This window comes from Haemaphysalis longicornis, unplaced genomic scaffold (genome assembly GCF_048455015.1).
Source record: "Haemaphysalis longicornis isolate Haplotype H1 unplaced genomic scaffold, Haemaphysalis longicornis Haplotype H1 scaffold_5, whole genome shotgun sequence".
NCBI lineage: Eukaryota > Metazoa > Arthropoda > Arachnida > Ixodida > Ixodidae > Haemaphysalis > Haemaphysalis longicornis.
Window position 1 is genome coordinate 98983485 of NW_027526385.1, and position 18465 is coordinate 99001949.

General features: G+C 49.6%; 1 protein-coding gene across 1 annotated transcript in view; it reads left to right on the forward strand.

Moving 5' to 3' along the window:
• Positions 1 to 18465, forward strand: part of Sdk (sidekick cell adhesion molecule) — a gene marked incomplete in the record, with an annotated part of 89813 nt that overhangs the window by 5336 nt on the left and 66012 nt on the right. The window contains 8 exon segments of the mRNA XM_077670986.1: positions 1215 to 1484; positions 8161 to 8330; positions 9815 to 9938; positions 10782 to 10890; positions 13048 to 13274; positions 14814 to 15092; positions 16402 to 16521; positions 17134 to 17289. Coding sequence (XP_077527112.1) covers positions 1215 to 1484; positions 8161 to 8330; positions 9815 to 9938; positions 10782 to 10890; positions 13048 to 13274; positions 14814 to 15092; positions 16402 to 16521; positions 17134 to 17289 — 1455 coding nt within the window.

Here is an 18465-nt window from a genome sequence, read left to right on the forward strand (position 1 = left end):
TTCTCCTCTACATGCCTGACGTCACGCGCAAGGGGAGGAGGATGTATTGAAAGTTCGACACAGTGAATGATCATAATTTCATCGCTTGTAGGTGAACTGGGTGCTGTGTTCCAGTTATATGGCCTTTTGTGTTGACCTCTGTTCGGGTTCTGGAAAGGGCAAAGTGTTACAGGGCAAGAAGGCCTTGTCCTGTTGCTTTCGGTATTGGTGTCACGTCAATCAAAAGACCAACTCTTTCATTCAGTCCAGCAGCATAGAAGGGAAGGCATTCACTCCGAGCTGAGTGTCTGCACATGCTATATTGCAGTCTCAGCAGCTGCTGCTGCTGCACTTGCTGCTTTGTGTGAACATTTTCAATGCATTTCGTTGCCCAGTCTTGACCTCACAACGCCGTGTAGGGCAGTCCTAACTAGGTGCACTGTTCTTGCACGCCTCTGTGTGGTTTTTGCTCGTCCAGAAGGATATTTATTTCATCACAGAGTGTAATGAATGCCGGGCTGGAAACAAACACTAACATGTTTCGTTTTCTGTGTGCATGCATTGTTCCTTGTATAAAAACAGTGACAGGAAATCCAGTTTCTCCCTCACGTGAGGAATGGAGTGGGGGAAGGAAGGGAGGGCAGTGGATGAGTGCACAGTATATAAGTACAAACAACACGTCCCTTTATTGGGATTCCTCACCTTAGTAGGGACAGTACTGTATCATCCAGTGGATTTGGGAGTTGGAGCGTGGCTCATTACCGTGAGCAGCAAAGGCACTCTTGCAGATTGGGGAGCAACGCGGGCATGCGGGCATGTGTATTTGAATTTGTATCCACTGCCTGTAGCCTATGTTCATGTCGATTCCTTTCACAAAAGGTGCATTTGCAGCGCGTTCCCCTTATTCCGTCTTCATTCCCTGCTTTATGGCGGCAGTGGCAGATTGAGGATCAATACACGCGTGTGGGTACAAGTGTTTGAATTTGGCCCCTTTGCCTGTAGTAATCTATGTTTTTGCCATTTCCTCAGAAAGATGATACGCCTGCAGCGTGTTCTGCCATTCCCTTTCCATGTCCTTACTTTGTGTCGACCAGTGGCAGATAAAGGAGCAATGCCACGCGTATGAAGAATACGTGTTTGAATTTGTATTTGTCGCCCGCAGTCTGTGCTCCCGCCAGTTCCTTTTGAAGAAGATAGTGACGTTTGCAATGCGTTTTCCACCTACGGAACCACAGAGCACCAGCTGTCCCCGCGCTTCCTGAAGCAGCCCACGGGCGGCTACGTGAGCCTGGGCGAGCGGCGGACGCTGCGGTGCGAGGCAGTGGGGGCCCCTGCACCCCGTCTGCAGCTGCTCAAGGAGGGCCGGCCACTCACGGGCTGGGCCACCGGGCGCCTGGTGCATGTGCTGCACGCCGTCAACATGAGCCACGCGGGCGCCTACCAGTGCCTGGCCAAGAACACCGCTGGCGCCCTGCTCAGCACCAAGGCCCATCTGCAGGTCGCACGTGAGTAGTCGGAGGGGAGGGCCAAGGGTGGAAGTTGCCCCTGTGCCTCACTGCAGCAGCTGGCTGTTTCTCCGCACGGTGCTCAGTTTATTACTGCAAGTACTTTGAAGGGGGCACGAGTTGTTTCCATGATTTTTTTTAGCTTAATCTGCTTATAAATTACTGCATCGGTGCCAAACAAACTATGGGGGAAAGAGCAGGCGATGGCACGCATTAATGCAGGCTCCTTTCAGAACATGCGTATTCGTTGACAGCGAAGGTCAAGTGACGGACCTGTGAAGTGAAGTATACGCCTCGAGCGCGGCCTGTAGGGGCGCCACTGAAATCCCCCTAGCGGCCCGTTTCGAAAGCAGGTGCGGGAGTTGCCGTCCCGCTCCCCATTGCCGCCGCTGCTTTTGCGGCATGTTCACGACTGAGATTTAGCGTTTGCGGGCGTTGGAAATCCATGGTTATGTGGAGCAGTCACTCTGTTCGCAAATGGGGTGTGTTTACGAGAGTGTACATGTTTCTGACGCGATCTTAGTGTGGTATATTCGGTCTGGTGTGTGTCACAGGCCAGCGTCGCGGAACCGGCGTATGAATGAACCTGATTGTAGTTACACTGCCCTGAATTTACTAGCAGTGTCTCCGTAACCACCGGTTCCTCAGATGTTCATGCTTAGGCTATACCCTACGATGCAAATCAGTTTTGTGCACTTACATATTCAGCGGAGCACTCATACCTGACAGCACGCCAGTTACGTTTGCCAATATTATACCTCTCATATTGATCACCACCATTTACAAACCAGTGTGTGTTAATTTCGGGAATATTCAACGTAAGTACAATGGATAATGTAGAATTATACTCGGGGATCAGCACACGACAAAGAGTCGTCTTGTCGTGAGGTGAGCGCCGGCAAACATTCATCCGCCACATATATCCTCTGCAAGCAGCGCGCAGATGGGCTTAGAATATAATCGGCATCCGCGACTAAACTCTTCTTCGAAATATCGTCACATGGCACAGGGAGCCTGAAGAATAAAGCACAAACTGAAATCAGAGGGCCTTATTTAATACCGCACTCTTCTAACGGCACCTTTCATCGCCTGTGAACTGCCTACCCTCTATATTTCCACAAATGCGTCCGCCGAACAATCAGCTGTTTGTTGAAGTCGAAAAACAAAACGACAGTGAATGCGAGATTTGTGTGTGTGATTACTAAAACGTTCATTGCTTGATTCCGCTCTGCATTTGTACACAGCGTCCCCCTCCTCTACCCCCCACCTATGTCTCGCGAAATAGCAGTGCATATCGCATATAGTACGTTGGTCTGGTGAACCCTACCTGGCTTAGGTTTCAACGAACGTCTTTAGCGTGTCAGAAGCTTCACTGTATTTTTTTTTCATTTCCGCTAGAGCTATTATGTTTCTTCCGCACTTGCACAGCATGCATTTTTCCGTGGTTTCATATTAGATTGCCTTGGTTCTTGCTATAAGGCGTGTGTGGGCACATAATTAACGACGCACAGGCTTGGAATATACTTAACATTTCCGCATGCTTTATATTCTTATAAAAGGCATAAGTTATTGTCCGGGATTGGCTAATCACATCCCCGAAACACATTTTCCTGCGACGTATGTATTCAAAACGAAGCCCCATTCGTAGTCCAAGCTGAAAAATGAAGCCAACCTCTCACTGCGCCAGTATCAGGTCTAAGCGAGGCGACAGTAGAATTCATTTGTGCCTGACGTATTTTGAGGTGACAGGGGTGATATGCTGCTACCGTCGGCGACGCACGGAAGAGCGGTGACGATGCGCGCAGAACTGCGTCCCCGAGTAGCTCTTGCAGGCGATCGCATGCTCTACCAAGACGCAGCTGCTTTTTAAGTGACCTAAACGTACTCTTTGCTTATAGGCGTCACCAAAACAAGTTTTTGTAGGGCGCGGAAAGGCAAAAAGAAGCAAAACAGAACCGAAACACTGTACGAGCCCCTATCAGCCACGCAGCGCACATCCCGTTAACGCCGCGGAGAAGCGGCGGCAGGCGGCGCAGCGATCGCGAAGCTCGAGGCGTATAGGCAAAGTAGTGGCACTTGGTTTAATTGTGGGAAAAGAGGGCCCATGTTCCAAGTCGGGGCCGCAGATGACTGCCTAGGACTGGAAGGGATGAGGATAAATGGGAAAAAGAAAGCATCAGGTTTGGAGATAGTTCTTCATGTCCACTTTGGAGAGTTTTTTTTTTTTTTCAGTCTTGGTACGGTCCTGCGAGTGGAAAACAAGAAAATCAACCTTTTAGCTTTGCAGCGAGCCCACCACCTTTGTTCACCCTGGTGGTCGGCTGTGAATCTCATACTGAGTGGTTCTTTTTCACCTCCTTCAGCTGGTCAGAGTAGTTGCGCTCAAGTCTTGCTTTGTGAAGAGCTGCGCGTAGGGAGGTTGTGGCTGTGGTTACATCCGGCTGCAGACCCCACTAGAGGAGTGGATGAAGGCAGCTCTGACAATGTAGGTACGTCTGAAAAGAATAAGAAAGGGGAAAAGGGGGTATTTGTGACGGTCATGTGTTATGTCGAAGATCTAGTGCGAAATGCAGTGGGCCAACCATCTCTTCTGGATTTGAGAGGAAGAGCTGAGGCCAAGTGGAAAGAGGGATGGGCACTGTGGGTTTATGCATTCAAGTATTGCACTGGTACACCTGTACACCTGTACTGTTACAAATATTGCGCTGTTACACCTGCAAGCTGCCATCTTCATGTGAAAACATACAAAACGAAACTTGATTTTGCCCTCAGCGTACCTTTAAGCCGCATTCCATCTGTTTAGCTCATACATCTCGCAGGAAGGTTCTCGTAAGTCTGAGAACCATGCTAAGCTCTTTCAGTGGGGCCAGTAATGTGGTGGGTAAGAAAAATGTCAGCTTTCCACAGCGAGGCTTTTAAAGGAGCCATGAAGAGAAAATGCAAGTTGGTTTTATTCGAAAGATTTCGTGTTTTATAGTGCCCCCAGCGCTTGTCCGGATACAAACGGTGCTTTATTCACTGAGAAATTAAACAATTTAGGTTAAAATTTTGATTTTCCCGCTCAATCGTGCGTTTTCGTGGTCCCAAGTGACATCACGGGAACCGACCGCTCTGCAGCCTAGAGTACCTTCATTCACGCATCCGCCGTACAGGGTAGAGACACGTAACGCTGGCGCCGCCATGTTCGGTTGCTCGCTCGCCGCCGAAGCAAGTCATTGTGTCAAAACCGCGCTAAAATTATCGCCGCAACGCGGTTTACTGAAGAAGTTTGAATCATATTGTCTGTTTCGCGTTGCTAGGTCTCATGGGAAACGAAAAGAATAACGCGTTGAGCCCGTTGGCCCAATTGCGGTGGCACGGGACCGTTCAAAGGTTGTCTCCACCCTGTAGCGGTGTTGGTTTGTTCCCGCGTTTCTTTACGTTCCGTAACCTAGATGGCGCCACCATACCGTGGCAAGCGTTTGGTTTGTTTTTGCCCGCATTTAAACCTAGCTTGTTTTTGTTCTGGGAGAAAATATTCGTTCCCTGAAACAGTGCTCGCTCGACAAATGGGGTCACGTAAGACACCGTTGCTTGCGTCAAATGGCCAGTGTCGTCTGAGACAACCCCAAGCCCCATAGTGCTGTGCAGCTAAACCAAAGCATGCTGTGCGCAGTACGAACAGCAGAACGCATCAGTACTTCTATGTTTACATGTGCTTTCGTAACTTCCACTGTTTGTCCCATCATTCCTATTGCTTTGTAAAGAATGTGCCCTAAATTTAAGCGCAAATCGCTCGTTCGTCTAGTTTGTAAGCTGTACCTAATTTGCGTCTGCTTCTGCCAGCCTCCGCCAATCGCAGAGCTTAGCCCATGTGACATCACAGGTTCTGTTGCGGGAAATGAGCTGGTGGGTCGCATGACCATTCCCGTTTTTCCTAATTATGTAGCTTATTTGAGCGAAGTTTACGTTAAAAGTGGTGTCAGTATGATTCTAACGAGACAATCTTTTGAATGAACCAAACTTGTGTTTTCTCTTCATGGCTCCTTTAAGGATGTAGGCTCAAAGATCTTCCCAACCAGAGGCTGCAAGGTAGTGCAGTTGTGCTGCTGTGCAGTGGGCTGTTGTATGGTGTGTGCGATCGTGGGTTCAGCAGTCATAATGGTATCTCTCACAGTCTGTGAGATATACCATTATGACTGCTAGAGATACCATTAGAGATACCATTACGACATACCATTATGACTGTGACTCAGAGTCACAGACTGGGTGGGCTCATGCTTTTTTCAAACGTCCTGCAGGATAACATAGCCAGGGTATTTCATTAAAATGCCAAGGAGCATAGGAAGCCTTGTTTTGTTCATGCATATAGTTTTTCTGTTTCACTTTTTTTCTCTTATTGTTCACCTGCCAACAAGTACTTGTCCTCTTAGAATTATACATGGGGGAGGAGCAGGTAGCCTTTTTTTTTAATGCGTCACCCTTATGGTCTTACTCCAATTTTCTGCTTTCTCCTTTTTCTTTTCTTTTTTATTCCATTGCTATTATAATAGTCCAAAGTACTGGTTTTGTTCCTGTTTGATGTGGCCGGGCATGTCTCACTACAGTTGCTTGCCTTGCCGTAATGAAGCTTAAAAAAAAGCCAGAAAGGAATGATAATTGAGGGAGCTCAGGGTGTCAGAAATTTACTCGTTGCATCGCACAGACCGCAAGCACTCCAGAAGCTAATAATGCGAAGACCTGTTGGCTGTTACGGTCGGGCGATAAATCTATTAGCGGTGCCGTCTGTATGCAAACGTGTAATGAAGTGGCTCGCACGCGTGAGGCCGTACGTCGGAGAGGCTGACTGTTCCATTGAGACACGCCTGAGAAGAGACGCAACGCTCGAGTGGGTGCTCCGTGGGGCATGGAGCTGTCGCCGCTGCTTTTTTTTTTTTTTAACTTGTTGACAGACCTCTCCGTCTCCTCCTCCTACCTCCTTTTCTTTGTCGTGGCAGTAGCTGCAATGTTCGTCCTTGGTTGTAGTACGTGTCTAATGAAACTGTGTCCATGTGTGCTTTTGCACCCGTACCTTTTGTAGTTGACAAAAAGTAAATGGTATTTTACGTAGTTTGGTGTGTGGAAAAAAAGTTGGAGCTGAAATCTTGCCAGGCTTTTGTTGTAATTAATCATGTCTGCTGTGGTTATTTCTCTTACCATCTGAGTGAATAACATGCAATGAATAATGGCAACACAGCTGCAACTGAGCCATGGGCAGATATGTGGTCATGCCTGTAGCCATTTTTCATTTTGTTTAGGTTCAGGTATCTGGGAATTGAAATGTTTACCCATTTGACCTATGTACTTGTTACAATGTGGGAGAGGAACTTGGTACATGACTGCTTTGGTGCGAGCCACAGAAAGGGCTCTGGTGGTTCTTCAAACAACCCAGTGCAGTACAGAAACCCTTACCGTTCACAAAAACTGGGATCAGCAAACATGGAACTGGCCAGTGCATGCAGGCTCACAATAGAAACAAGCTCCATCAGGACTAATTACGGCATGACTCTGGCGCTTTTGACGCATATTTTCACTTCTAGCTGTGGTCTTTTGACCGTTCGTTGATGTCGTTGAAGGGGAAGCCAATAACTTGCCCAACTTCATATGCTTCTAGATTGCATGTCCTGTTCGTTTTTGCTAGGACTGGTGAAAAAATTGGCCGCATGTTTTGGCTGCCCCTGCCATGCAATGCGTCCTCCCCTTTCTGCCTCCTACCCTTCATGTGTTTCCCCTTTCCCTCCCCCATATTTCCCCCTCTATCCCTCCCCCTCCTGCTCTTACTAGCCCCCGACTCAACCCTACCTTTACTGTCTACACTTCTCCAATTGTCCCCGTCCTACCTTTCCCTCCCCTTTCTCCTCGCATTCTCCTCTTAGGCCCCCTTTCCCTTTCCTGACCTCCCTCCCCCTGATGCTCTCTCCCAACCACTTCCCTCCCCTTCATGTCTCCTCTCACTCATGTCCTTCTCACCCTCTTCTCTTTCCATTTGTCCTTCCCCCCTCCTGCCCCTCTCTCTATCTCTACTTTCTTCCCCCAACCATCTCCCTCTCCTCCAATTTCCTTCACCAGTGCCCATACTCCCTCTCCATCCTGTCCCATTTATATTTTTTGTTTGCCCACTCCCACTCTCCATCCCCTCCCCTCTTTTGCCACACCCACCTCCTCCTTTCTGCCTCCCTCCTCTAATACCATTGCCCATTCTCATCCCCCACTGTAATTTCACTCCGCTCCTCCCCTTCCTTCCAAGTCATTGCGTCCTTGTGCCCTTCCTGTTTTGCTCTTTTTCACATTTTCTTTCTTCCTCTCCCTCTGTTCTCATCACTGTCTATATCCCACTCTCTCTCTCTCTTCCCTTAATCAGTCACTCACCAGTGACATTGCTGGCTGATTCGAGTGACACGCAGGCAGACAGACAGATTGACCAAAATTTTCACATTTTAGCAGCCCAAGAAAGACTTATCGTCTTGAAAAATTTGTTACCGTTTACTGCTCTTCTTTTTAAAAGTTGTCTGCAGCTGTTTAGCCTTCGAATTTCCTATCATATCAGGCTTCTCGTGGTCACCACGATGTCACTTATGCCAGATAAGAATGATGTGGGTGTGCATTGGCGGGTGACCGGTTGTCCCCAGTGAGGTGTGTCGTTCCTGCTCCCCCGCAGACTTGACGGCCACGGAGGAGTCCCCCGAGGCGGTCCCTGTGGCGGTGCGCAAGGGCGGTCACGTGATCCTGGAGCCCCCAGTCGTGGACAGCGTCCCTCCGGCCACAGCTGTCTGGATACGGCTGGGCGTGTCCACCAACCTGGACACCAAGAACTACGCCTCCTTGCAGGTGGGCCCCCGCTTGGAGAGCGCTCGTGCCTGCCAGTGTGTCTGGGACACGGAGTAAGAATATATAGGAGGCAAAACGGCTTATCGCGACAAGCGCGGGCGAGCGACCCGATAATGTCGCAACGAAAACCAAGGCGCACTGCAAAGCTTCGTCGCTGCGACGATGAAGGAGAGGGTAGCGGCACCTGATGGACGAAGTGATAGCGGCCGCATTTCTTTCCGTGGCTGTGCAGTGCAATGCCGAAAGCGGCAGCCCCGCAGTTTCTTCACCCGCGGCAGATGCCGCTAGCTTAACGTATGGCGAGCGCTTGTGACATTATCTGGCCGCGTTAGGAAGCCTCGTTTCCCCTCCTATATTCTTCTTGCTCCGTGGTCTGGGATGAGTGTGCTGTGGGCTTCAAAATTAAAGGATTAGTTAACTCGGCAGTAAGTGGAAAAGTCCATGTCCCTGGCACACAAGACGGCACACAAAATCGGTAATGGATGGCACTCAAAATGTGTGATGGCTCAAAGAATGAAAAAAATTCCCGCGCCTTCCCGCGAGGGGAACACGAGTACTGGTACTCGGCCTCAGTACTGGTTAAAGGCAGTGTTGCTTCCATTGCTTCTTCCGTGATGCTGGAGTAGCAGACACGAGTAAACGTGGGAGCGAGCGTCAACCAAGGAAGGAAGGAGCAACGCAGTGACTGAAGCACGAGCGACCGCTAGCCGCATTATAGTTGCAGCGCGCACAGTAGAGGGAGAGCAGTACGGGGGGGAGAGCGCGCATGCACAAGCAGCGCGCGCCCTTCCACGCCCCACCGTGCTGCTATCACGCACCTGTTACGCCGAGACCGTGACGGAGCGAACGGGCTGACTACGACGCATGCGCGCGCCAGCTGCTGTTGAGAGAGAGGAGGGAAGGAGGAGAGGCGCACCTGCTGCGGACGCGGAGCTGTTGACGCCGTCCGACGCAGGAACAGGCGAGGCTAAGAAATGCTCTGCATTTAAAACAGGGTGATTGAGTTGAAAAGAAAAGGCATTAGATTGAGGCGTGCGTGAGATTCAAATGGGGGGCCTCCGTAAAGCGGCACTAGCATGCAACCCCCGGCACCACCACAGTGCTGCCTAACTGGCTGACTCAAGGTGGATCGAGGGTATGCATTGTGTCCTCTGACGTGGACACGGACGCACAAGATGTCCGAAGAAGTCATTTGAACTTGTTGATTAGAAGAAGTAGCAGTTACGCGAATTGAAAAGCACGTCCCCGCTTGAGTGTCGTCTTTGCTTTGTGAGGTGACCCAAGAGAAGAAGGGAAAGATGAAAAAGGATAAGGATAACAAGGAGAAGTCCTTAGAGGACATATCTGGCTATTGGCCACTTAGACTTTTTCAAATACTACACCAGAAGGAGTGCCTAGTGGTGTCGTAATTTGGATTGGCAGCCTTCCCTCTGCTGCGCCGTGGGCAAGCACTCCCTGACCTGCTGAGTGATTGGCCTTCCCAGGACAACCGGCTGGTGATCCTTGACGCGAGCCCCGAGCAGAGCGGCCAGTACCAGGTGGAGCTGACCAACCCGCACACAGGCGAGGCCACCCTGGGGCCCATCCTGGAGCTCACCGTGGACGAGAGTAAGCCTGCCTGTCCTCCCTGGCCTCCATCTGTTGTGTTAGCTGTGTACACCGATGGTTCCGTTACCAGAGACTTAAATTTTGTGCGGCTGTTGGGGGCTGTTAGAAAAAGATATGGGAATTCTGAAGAATTGTGTGCTAAGGTGTAAGCATTCTTACACCGCCTCTCTACCTCTCCACTTATCCAATTTTACATTTCCTTGGCAGCATTAAAGAAAAGACTTCAACCAAGACTGGGTCTTTCTTGCTTATTTATTTATTTTGTATATAATTGCATTGGGTGCACAAGATCAAGTATGCCTTTGTGGTTTCGTTGGCTCATTTTTCTTTTTTATCATTTACTTGTGTGAGGGCACTCGATTATGTCAGTCTTTCCAATTTCGTTACTTTATTTTGAGTTCTTGTTTTTTATGGATTTTTTTCTCTCAAGTTTTCTGCAACGGACAATAGTTGCCAGCTTTGGCTATCAAAGTGGGCAACTGACTCTTTGTTTATCTTAGTTGTAATTTGTTGTATTTTTGCTTGTTGTTCTTTCTTGCAACGATCTTCATTTACTCTGTTACAATAATTAAATGTCTTAACTTTGCCAGTCGTGCTTTTTTATGCTGGTAAAAGGCATTGCAGCGCTGGGGTACTTGGCAGAGAAAGCTTTTGCAATAAAAACTCCCGCTGTTATGATAGTGGTTGTGCTTGGGGAACCTAAAAAAGACCGAGCCCTTCTTTCATAGTTGCACACATAACTTGTGGCCAGCCCTGGCCCATCCTCAATGTGGAAAGAAGTGCCCGAAGATGGAGCTGGGTCCCTTACGGCCTGTTTCCGCTCCGCCTTGTGTCGCTTCCCAGGTGAAGCAGAGAGGGCGGAGCTGTCCATCGTGGTGCCCCCGTCTGACCGGGAGTTCAACAACCTCGCCAACGGCTACGACAGCACACTGGAGTGCATTGCCGCCGGAACGTGAGTGTCGTAGTTTGTCACTTTCGGGCTGCTTGCTCAGCAGTGGGATAGAGAGCAACCTCGATGGCACTGAGTTTGACTGCTCTTTGTTAAAGCTGTCACATCTCTGTGAGATGTGGGTGGATGCTGTGAGCAGGGAATGTCACCAACACAAGGTAGAAATTATAGATAGGGATATGCACTAAAACATTCCAAGGACCTTGTTTTTTCCCTCCTCCATCCCACCCGCTCTCTTTTTATATATTGTCAATATTGTCATTAGCATCTTGTAACATATCACATTTCACCGTGACAGCTATCGCTAAGTGGAAATGTTGCATTGCTTTACCTGTCTTGCCCTAGTGCAGTGGTTCTCAGTGATGACTGCCCCGGGGACCCCTTTTATGCTTGCGAAAGTGATGGGGGACCCCTTGACGGAGCATGTGTTGGTAGGTGTCATAATGTCAAACAATATGCACTTGCAGCCTAAGTCGCCCACACACTTACCACATGCCCGCCTATTCTGCTTGACGTTAATAACAATGCACGTCACAGTGTTAAACAGTTGGTTCTTGAATCTAAAAAGTCTTCTAAACACCTATATGCTGCCTTTTTTGTTTCTGTCTTTTTTCTTTCTCATAGCTGGTGTGCTGTGCAAAAAGCAGATGTTAAAATGTTTGCTACGCGGAGGAACTAAACGCACATGGAATGCGGCAAAGCCACCCTTGCAAGCAAGGGCTGGCGAAAATCGAGGAAAGAGTGGCAGGGAAAAAGTTTTGAGGGAGGCTTCGCGGACCCCTAAAATGCCCTCGCGGACCCCCTGGGGTCCGCGGACCCTTATTTGAGAACCACTGCCCTAGTGCTTATACATATATTGTCACGAAGCCAAAGACGACGCAGTTGTCTTGAAGGAAAAACAAGTTTATTGGACAAGTTTACACGGAAAAACAAGTTTTACAAGATGATATATTGAGAGAGCGAGGGATGAGGCCTCTGAGGCGGTGTTCATTAGCCTGCTGGGGCCGCACATTCTAAAGTGCACTAGTCCATAGATGATGGTAATGATTATTCACAGATGATAATGGTGATGGGGCACGAGTGCAAGAGGTTGGGAAGCGTATCCCTCGGTGGGCACACTGGCCGTGATAGTGATGATATCGCTCGCACGAAGTATCACATTAAAAGAACGCGGCGAATGCTCACAATATATATATATTATAGGGCATAAATGACTCATAAGAAAGGCATGTAAGTGGTGTTGTGGCTATTTAAATTCTCTGTTTTACGCCTTCAGGCACACAAAAAGTATGGAAGAATAAATATTTGAGGTGAGGAGTCTGCCAGGTTGTGACAGCGCGTGCAGGCAGCCCGATAAAGTCGTGGTCGGGCGAGGAGGCAGTTCAGTTTTCGCAGAAGAACTTGTTATTGATGGCAACGCACCTGATGCTCCATCCATATTGCGGGGGAAAACTGAATTGCCTCTTCGTCCTATTGTGGCCGTATCGCACTGCCCGCGTGCGCTGTAGTGGCTGCAGAGCAAATTGAGGAGATAAATCGCCACCAAGTGGCCTTGACTGGATAGCCTCTTCGGAGTGCGTGCCGCGAGCATTTTGCCTTTGCGGGCTCAGGAGAGAGGGCCCGTTGGAGCCATGCCCAAAGCAGTTTCGCCTCCTCGATAATTCTCGCTCCGTGACAAAAAGTATGCATATTTGAATACATCTGATTGCTTTCATGATAACTTATGGTTATTCTTGCTTGATTTGCACTCGAACATTTTATACTCGCACACATGTGCAGATGAACTATGGCTCTGAAGAACACGGTGTTAAATTGGCACTCCCTCCAGCACTCACTGATACAGTGGAACCTCGTTACAAGAGATACTCAAGGGAAGCACCCAGGAAACGTGTCTCTTGTAAACAAGGTCTCTTGTATGCGATGTTGCTAACATGGCGAGCATCAGTAGGCCAACCCAACCGCTTTCATGTAAACGTCTCTTATAACCAGGCGTCTCTTGTAACGGGGTCTTACTGCACTTCCCTTTTAAAACACTGCCCGTGGTTGTGGCCAAGCTGGGGTATCAGTGGGCCTGATGCTGTTCTTCCCACGTGGCTCATCATCATCCTTTTGCGTGCCTGTGATGGTGAACACATCTTTCTCCTCCTCCCCCCTCAACAGGCCCCTGGAGGTGGTGCAGATCGTGTGGCTGAAAGATGGCCACCCCCTCGGGGAGCTGCCCCACGTGCTCACCCACTGGAACCGCACCCTCACTCTCTTGCACCTGGGACCCGAGCACGCCGGCACATACACCTGCCAGGCCAGCCTGCGACACCCTGATGGCGGCTCCCCTCCAGCCGACGCTGCTGCAACACCCGTCGAGGCCCACGCCAACGTCACCGTGTCGGGTGCGTGTACCTTGGTGTCGGACCTCTTTTGCGGCAGCAAAAGAGTTGTGGTCACCTGTGGCTCAGTCTGAACTGAGCTCTGCATCTTGGTTAAGGGGGATTGGAAGTGCCATGGATAATATCAGCTTATCAGCTACCTTGATCGGGGGTCATGTGATGAGGCAATCTCTGTTGGGGATACACACACTATCGGTGCTAGGCCACTGGTTGGGGAAGACGAGAGCGACGAAGCTTGGCTCCAAACTTACACTACTGGTTTCCTCGATGCCTCCCATCTTATCCTGCGTTGCAAATACTTGTAAACGTGCGTCTCCCTGCTATGTACTTGTTGAACTTGTCGCTACACCTTTGTGCCTATGCTGCTGCCTTCTTTTTGCCCAGTTAGTTGAGTGGCTGGAACGCACACTTGGGCTTTGTTGTAAGGCCATTGTAGTCTGCCAGGGGGTCCCATGTAAAATTTCCGTTACAAAAACTAACACCACATTAGCTTGTTGCTTCTAATCGATCTAATAAACTTAGTAGTCTGTAAGGTCTGTTGTGCACCAGTCTTTAAGGTAGATGGGTGTGTATTAGTGTTTAAGTCCCTGAGTTCTATTGGTGCCGGTGGCAAGTTCAAACAGAGCACTGAAATATGGCAGCTCATTTTATTCCTCATTACCAGGGTACTACACATGCTAGTCACTTGTATATTGTCGGGTGGGTTTTTCTTCCGTCTAATCGTGTGGGGCAACTTGACTGTAGTGTGGCAGGTCTCCACGCCACGTCTCCCCTGTCTCTTGATGACTAGAGGGTCATGAAGGGACAGGACTAGAGGGAAATCTGATGCCAATGTCTAGGCTAGCTGCACTTCGGCGAGCGTGCAAACATGTACCGGGTAGGGACATTCCACTTGTCCTTGGCGTGACTCTAGGAACGGTCTGAAATGTTGCCTGTGGTTGCGAAAAAACAACAATACTATTGGAAAAGACTTTTTCAAGTTGCTTAATTATTATGAGAGTAGGGACCCAAAAAGATGTATTTGTGAGGTATTATTTGTGAGCTTCATGCAAGATGAACGACTAAAGATATGTGACCATTCCTTGTTGATTTTGCCTTCAAGAGCGAAAAAAAGCCATGTGGCTAGCCAAGCCAAGTAGGCGAGGAACGTTGTTTGCTGCTATGGGGGTGCCCGTGACAGCATGCAGTTGCAGTGACTGATTTCGCTGTAGTGTATATTAGTATGAAGCTTTGCATTTATCACTGGTATAAGGCACCCCAATCCTGCACAGCCTTCACAGTCGTCACAAGGGATTGGAACAAAGATTCACAAATACCACAAAATATTTGTCTCACTGGCCGTATGGCAACCATTACCAGTTTGCACGAAGCTTTTTCTGTTAGGCAGGACTCTTTTAGACACACACCAGTGCAGCCAGGCAGTTCCCGTAGGAGAAATTCCTGTAAATTTACGAGGCCGTGTTCCAGTTACGCTTGATGGAATGCGTCCATGGAGATAAACGAGCAGGGTGCCCCTCTTTCCCCTCCCCTGCACGTGCACAGTGCTGCCCACGCTGAGCCAGCACGTGGCGGAGGAGACGGCCGTGGAGCTGGGCCAGCAGGTGCAGCTGCCCTGCGCGGCCGAGGGGCGGCCGCGCCCGCAGGTGCGCTGGCTGCTGGACGCCCAGCCCCTGGACCCCTCCACGGGCCACTTCCAGCGGCACGAGGAGCAGGGCACCCTGGTGATCGGGGCCCTGGCCATGGAGGACGCCGGCGTGTACCAGTGCGTGGCCGAGAACCCCCTGGGCGAGGCTCGCGCCGCCACCTGGCTGCACGTCAAGAGTGAGCCTCCCTTTCCTCCGGGGCTGCGGTCGCGGGGCAAGACTGTTTATGTGGGAGGCAAAATGTAAATTGCAGTGGGCACGGGTGAGCAGCCAGATGATGTCACGGTGGAAACCAATGTGGACTACAAGCTTGGCAGCTGCTGTTGGCCAAGGAGAGGGTAGCGGCACCTGATAGACGAAATGAGAGTGGTCACAATTCATTCTGGGGCCGCGCAGTGGCCACACAGCAGCCACATTTTTTTTTTTTTTAATCTCCGGCACCAGATGCTGGTAGTGCAACCAGTGCCAAGTGCTAAGACGCTCCCTAGGAAGCAGCGCTTCCCCTCCTGTCTTGTTCTTGCTCTGTGGCTGTGTTGGACAGACGGGTGGGGGTTCTTTCCGCCTTTTGAGCTGTTCATTCATCCACGCCCCTCCCGCCTCACTTCCAAGGGACCCCCCATTTGGATCTGCCTGGATCCTTTCCCTCTCCTAGCTCATTCCAGGGGTTAACTTGTTTGAACGGAGGTCAAAGGAATGTGCCTCGACAATACGAACACGGACAAACAGCTCCTTGTTGCCGATTGAGTGTCCATTGGAACCGGTTCACGGCAGTGCAGTGCCCATTCTGCCATCCTGCATGAGCAGCGGAACCAGACCTGCACTTTTATGGTATGTTTCTGCACCTCCTTGGCAGGGAGTGCAGGCAAAACCAAGAACTCATCTTGTACACGTCTTCACTACCAGTGAATCAAACAGCACCATCTGAACTGGTTAATGTGTTGCAGGTGAATCAAACTAATCCCAAGTGTAGGAAACATGGGGTCAGAAAGGGGGAAGGGGTACCCCCCTGGTACAAAGAGAAGAAAAAATTAGCAGCACTCTCGATTGATTGATTGTGGGGGTTTAACGCGCCGACGCAACGCAGGCGATGAGGCGCGCCGTAGTGGAGGACTCCGGATTAATTTTGACCACCTGGGGATCTTTAACGTGCGCCGAAATCTCGTACACACGGGCGTTTTTGCTTTTCGCCTCCATCAGAAAAGCGGCCACCGCGGCCGGGAGTCGAACCCGCGACCTCGTGCTCAGTTAGCAGCACTCTCATTCATGCTACCAACACTGAGAATGATATTATAAAAGAAGTCTAGGGTGTTAGCAGTGAGTTGGGCAAAGAAAAAGGAACACTAGCAAGTTAATATGTATGTTGCCCCCAATTTTGGAATTGCAGAAATAATCGAACCCTCCCTATCAGTTGTCTAAATGGCACTTCTTGCGCCACCTAGGAGCTTTGCTTTGTGCTTACCCAACACTCCCTGCCCCCCTCGTGACAGTCTCTCCGCCGGCCTTCTTGCGAGCGCCCGAGAATGTCACGGTCCTCGACGGAATGGATGCCCAGCTTTCGTGTGCTGTTGTCGGAGCTCCACTGCCAAACACCAGCTGGACGTACAATGGTGGGTCAGATAACCCTTCTGTCTCATCTGTTTTCTGTCTTATAGGCAGCAGTATTTGGATGATCAAAGAGACTCGCTGGCCCGGGCCAAGCTTTTTGAACATAGAAAGAACGGTTTGCTAGTATTTGACCAGTCAGACATGGTTCTTCTGACTGCAGACCAGCCTGTCTACTCTTCCGGAAATTTATATGTGGAAAGAAATGGCAAAGTCCTGGCTCGTCTAGTGTTGTCCCAGTTGTCATGCAGTTTGCTGTAAGCCACTCTGACAGGGAGAAAAGGCTGTGGACATAGCAAGTCCAATCATTTTTTCCTGGTAAAAATCATATATCTTTTTCTTGGTGAGCTGAATAAGGTTTTTTGTTTGCTTTGAGGTACATTTTGTGAATTGCCTAAGAAAAAATTGACGGCTGTGTCGAGTTTGCAACATTTCCTTTTCTGCGTGGAAATGTGCTCGGTAATAAAAAAAACTGCGGAGTTTCCCGTAAACTCTCGTGGAAACTGCAGGTTTACAAAAGATTGAGCCAGCTGGAGTGCCTTCAAATGTGCACATTATTCACCAGTGCTCGCTCCGGGTCTCATGTGTGCACCCGCTGTTTCATCTTGCTGCACCAGACGTGGTTCCGGTGCACAACGAGGGCCGCACCCAGATCCTGGAGAGCGGCACCCTAGTGATCGCCTCGGTGGTGCTGTCCGACGGGGGCAAGTACAGCTGCGTCCGTGCCAACTCAGCCGGATCGGCCTCAGGCGAGGCTCACCTCACCGTGCTGGGTACGTCCAGCTTCTTCCTTGCTTTCTTCTCCATGTCCCGACAAGGTCTTTGAGTAGAAAACTTCACTCTTCACTCTTTGTAGAAAATTTCACTTAGTAGAAAACTTCACTCTTCACTGTTTGTTTTGAAAAAAAAAAATCTTGAAAGGAAGCTTAGGTCGGCCCACTGAGCGATAGAAAACGGAATGATAGGGTCAGCAAGGAAACCTTGTTATGGATTAGGCAGCAAACTTGGTTCAAGGACATTTTATCTGAAATTAAGCATAAGAAGAGGGATTGGGCAGGTCATGTGATGCAAATGACGGACAACTGCTGGACCGTTGGGGGGAGAGCTAAGACCTAATGAAGGTGTGAAATGGGAAAAATTGGAGCCTTATGTTTGGGAAAACAGGCAACAGGAATGGTTTGAAATCTCTGGGAAGGGCGTTTGTCCTGCAGAGGATGCTAATGGGCTGTGGATGGTGGTGACAGTAAGTCGTAAGCAGAAGCACCGGGCTAAGAACTGACACGCCACTGAGTGACATTGGGCACTCACAAGCGCTTATCAGACCCTATCAAGCACAGGCACAGCAGGTTATCCGTTCTCACGGGTGTCCAGAGAACATGCTTGTTTGTAGTCGGAGGTAACGTCCCTCTAGGTGCGTGTAATGATGTTCGGAGCATTTGTTGTCGGGGGAATTTTTGCTGCGGTAGTGAATGGAGAGGAGGAGAGGGGAGGAGGCGGAATGAATGGAGTTTGCCAGTGCGAATCTGTCACAAGTGCAGTTGCACTGTTGGTGCTGACCCGACCGCATCAGTTGAGAATGATTGTCCGTAAATTTTTCAGTGGGCTTGTTGCGATATTGCATCGGATTACAAACTATTTCAATCCTGCGTTCTTCAGAATACAAACTTGTATCTTCTCTCAAGCGCTGCCCTGAGCTGATTGAGACTTATTTAGGTGACAGGATGCGCTTGTGGTTGTTGACAGAACACTTGCTCCCTGGTTTTATGAATGTACTTGGTTGGTCTTTCACAGTTCGTTCTGGATCTCTGTGTTCTTTTTAAAATAAATTTAGCATAACGGCGTTAATTATCTGTGCAGGAACATCTTGTGGCATGCAATGAAATGGCATGGGAGAAGGGTTTTTTTTTTTTTTTCTCTCTCCAGGATCCTGAGAAAACGAACTGTAGAAC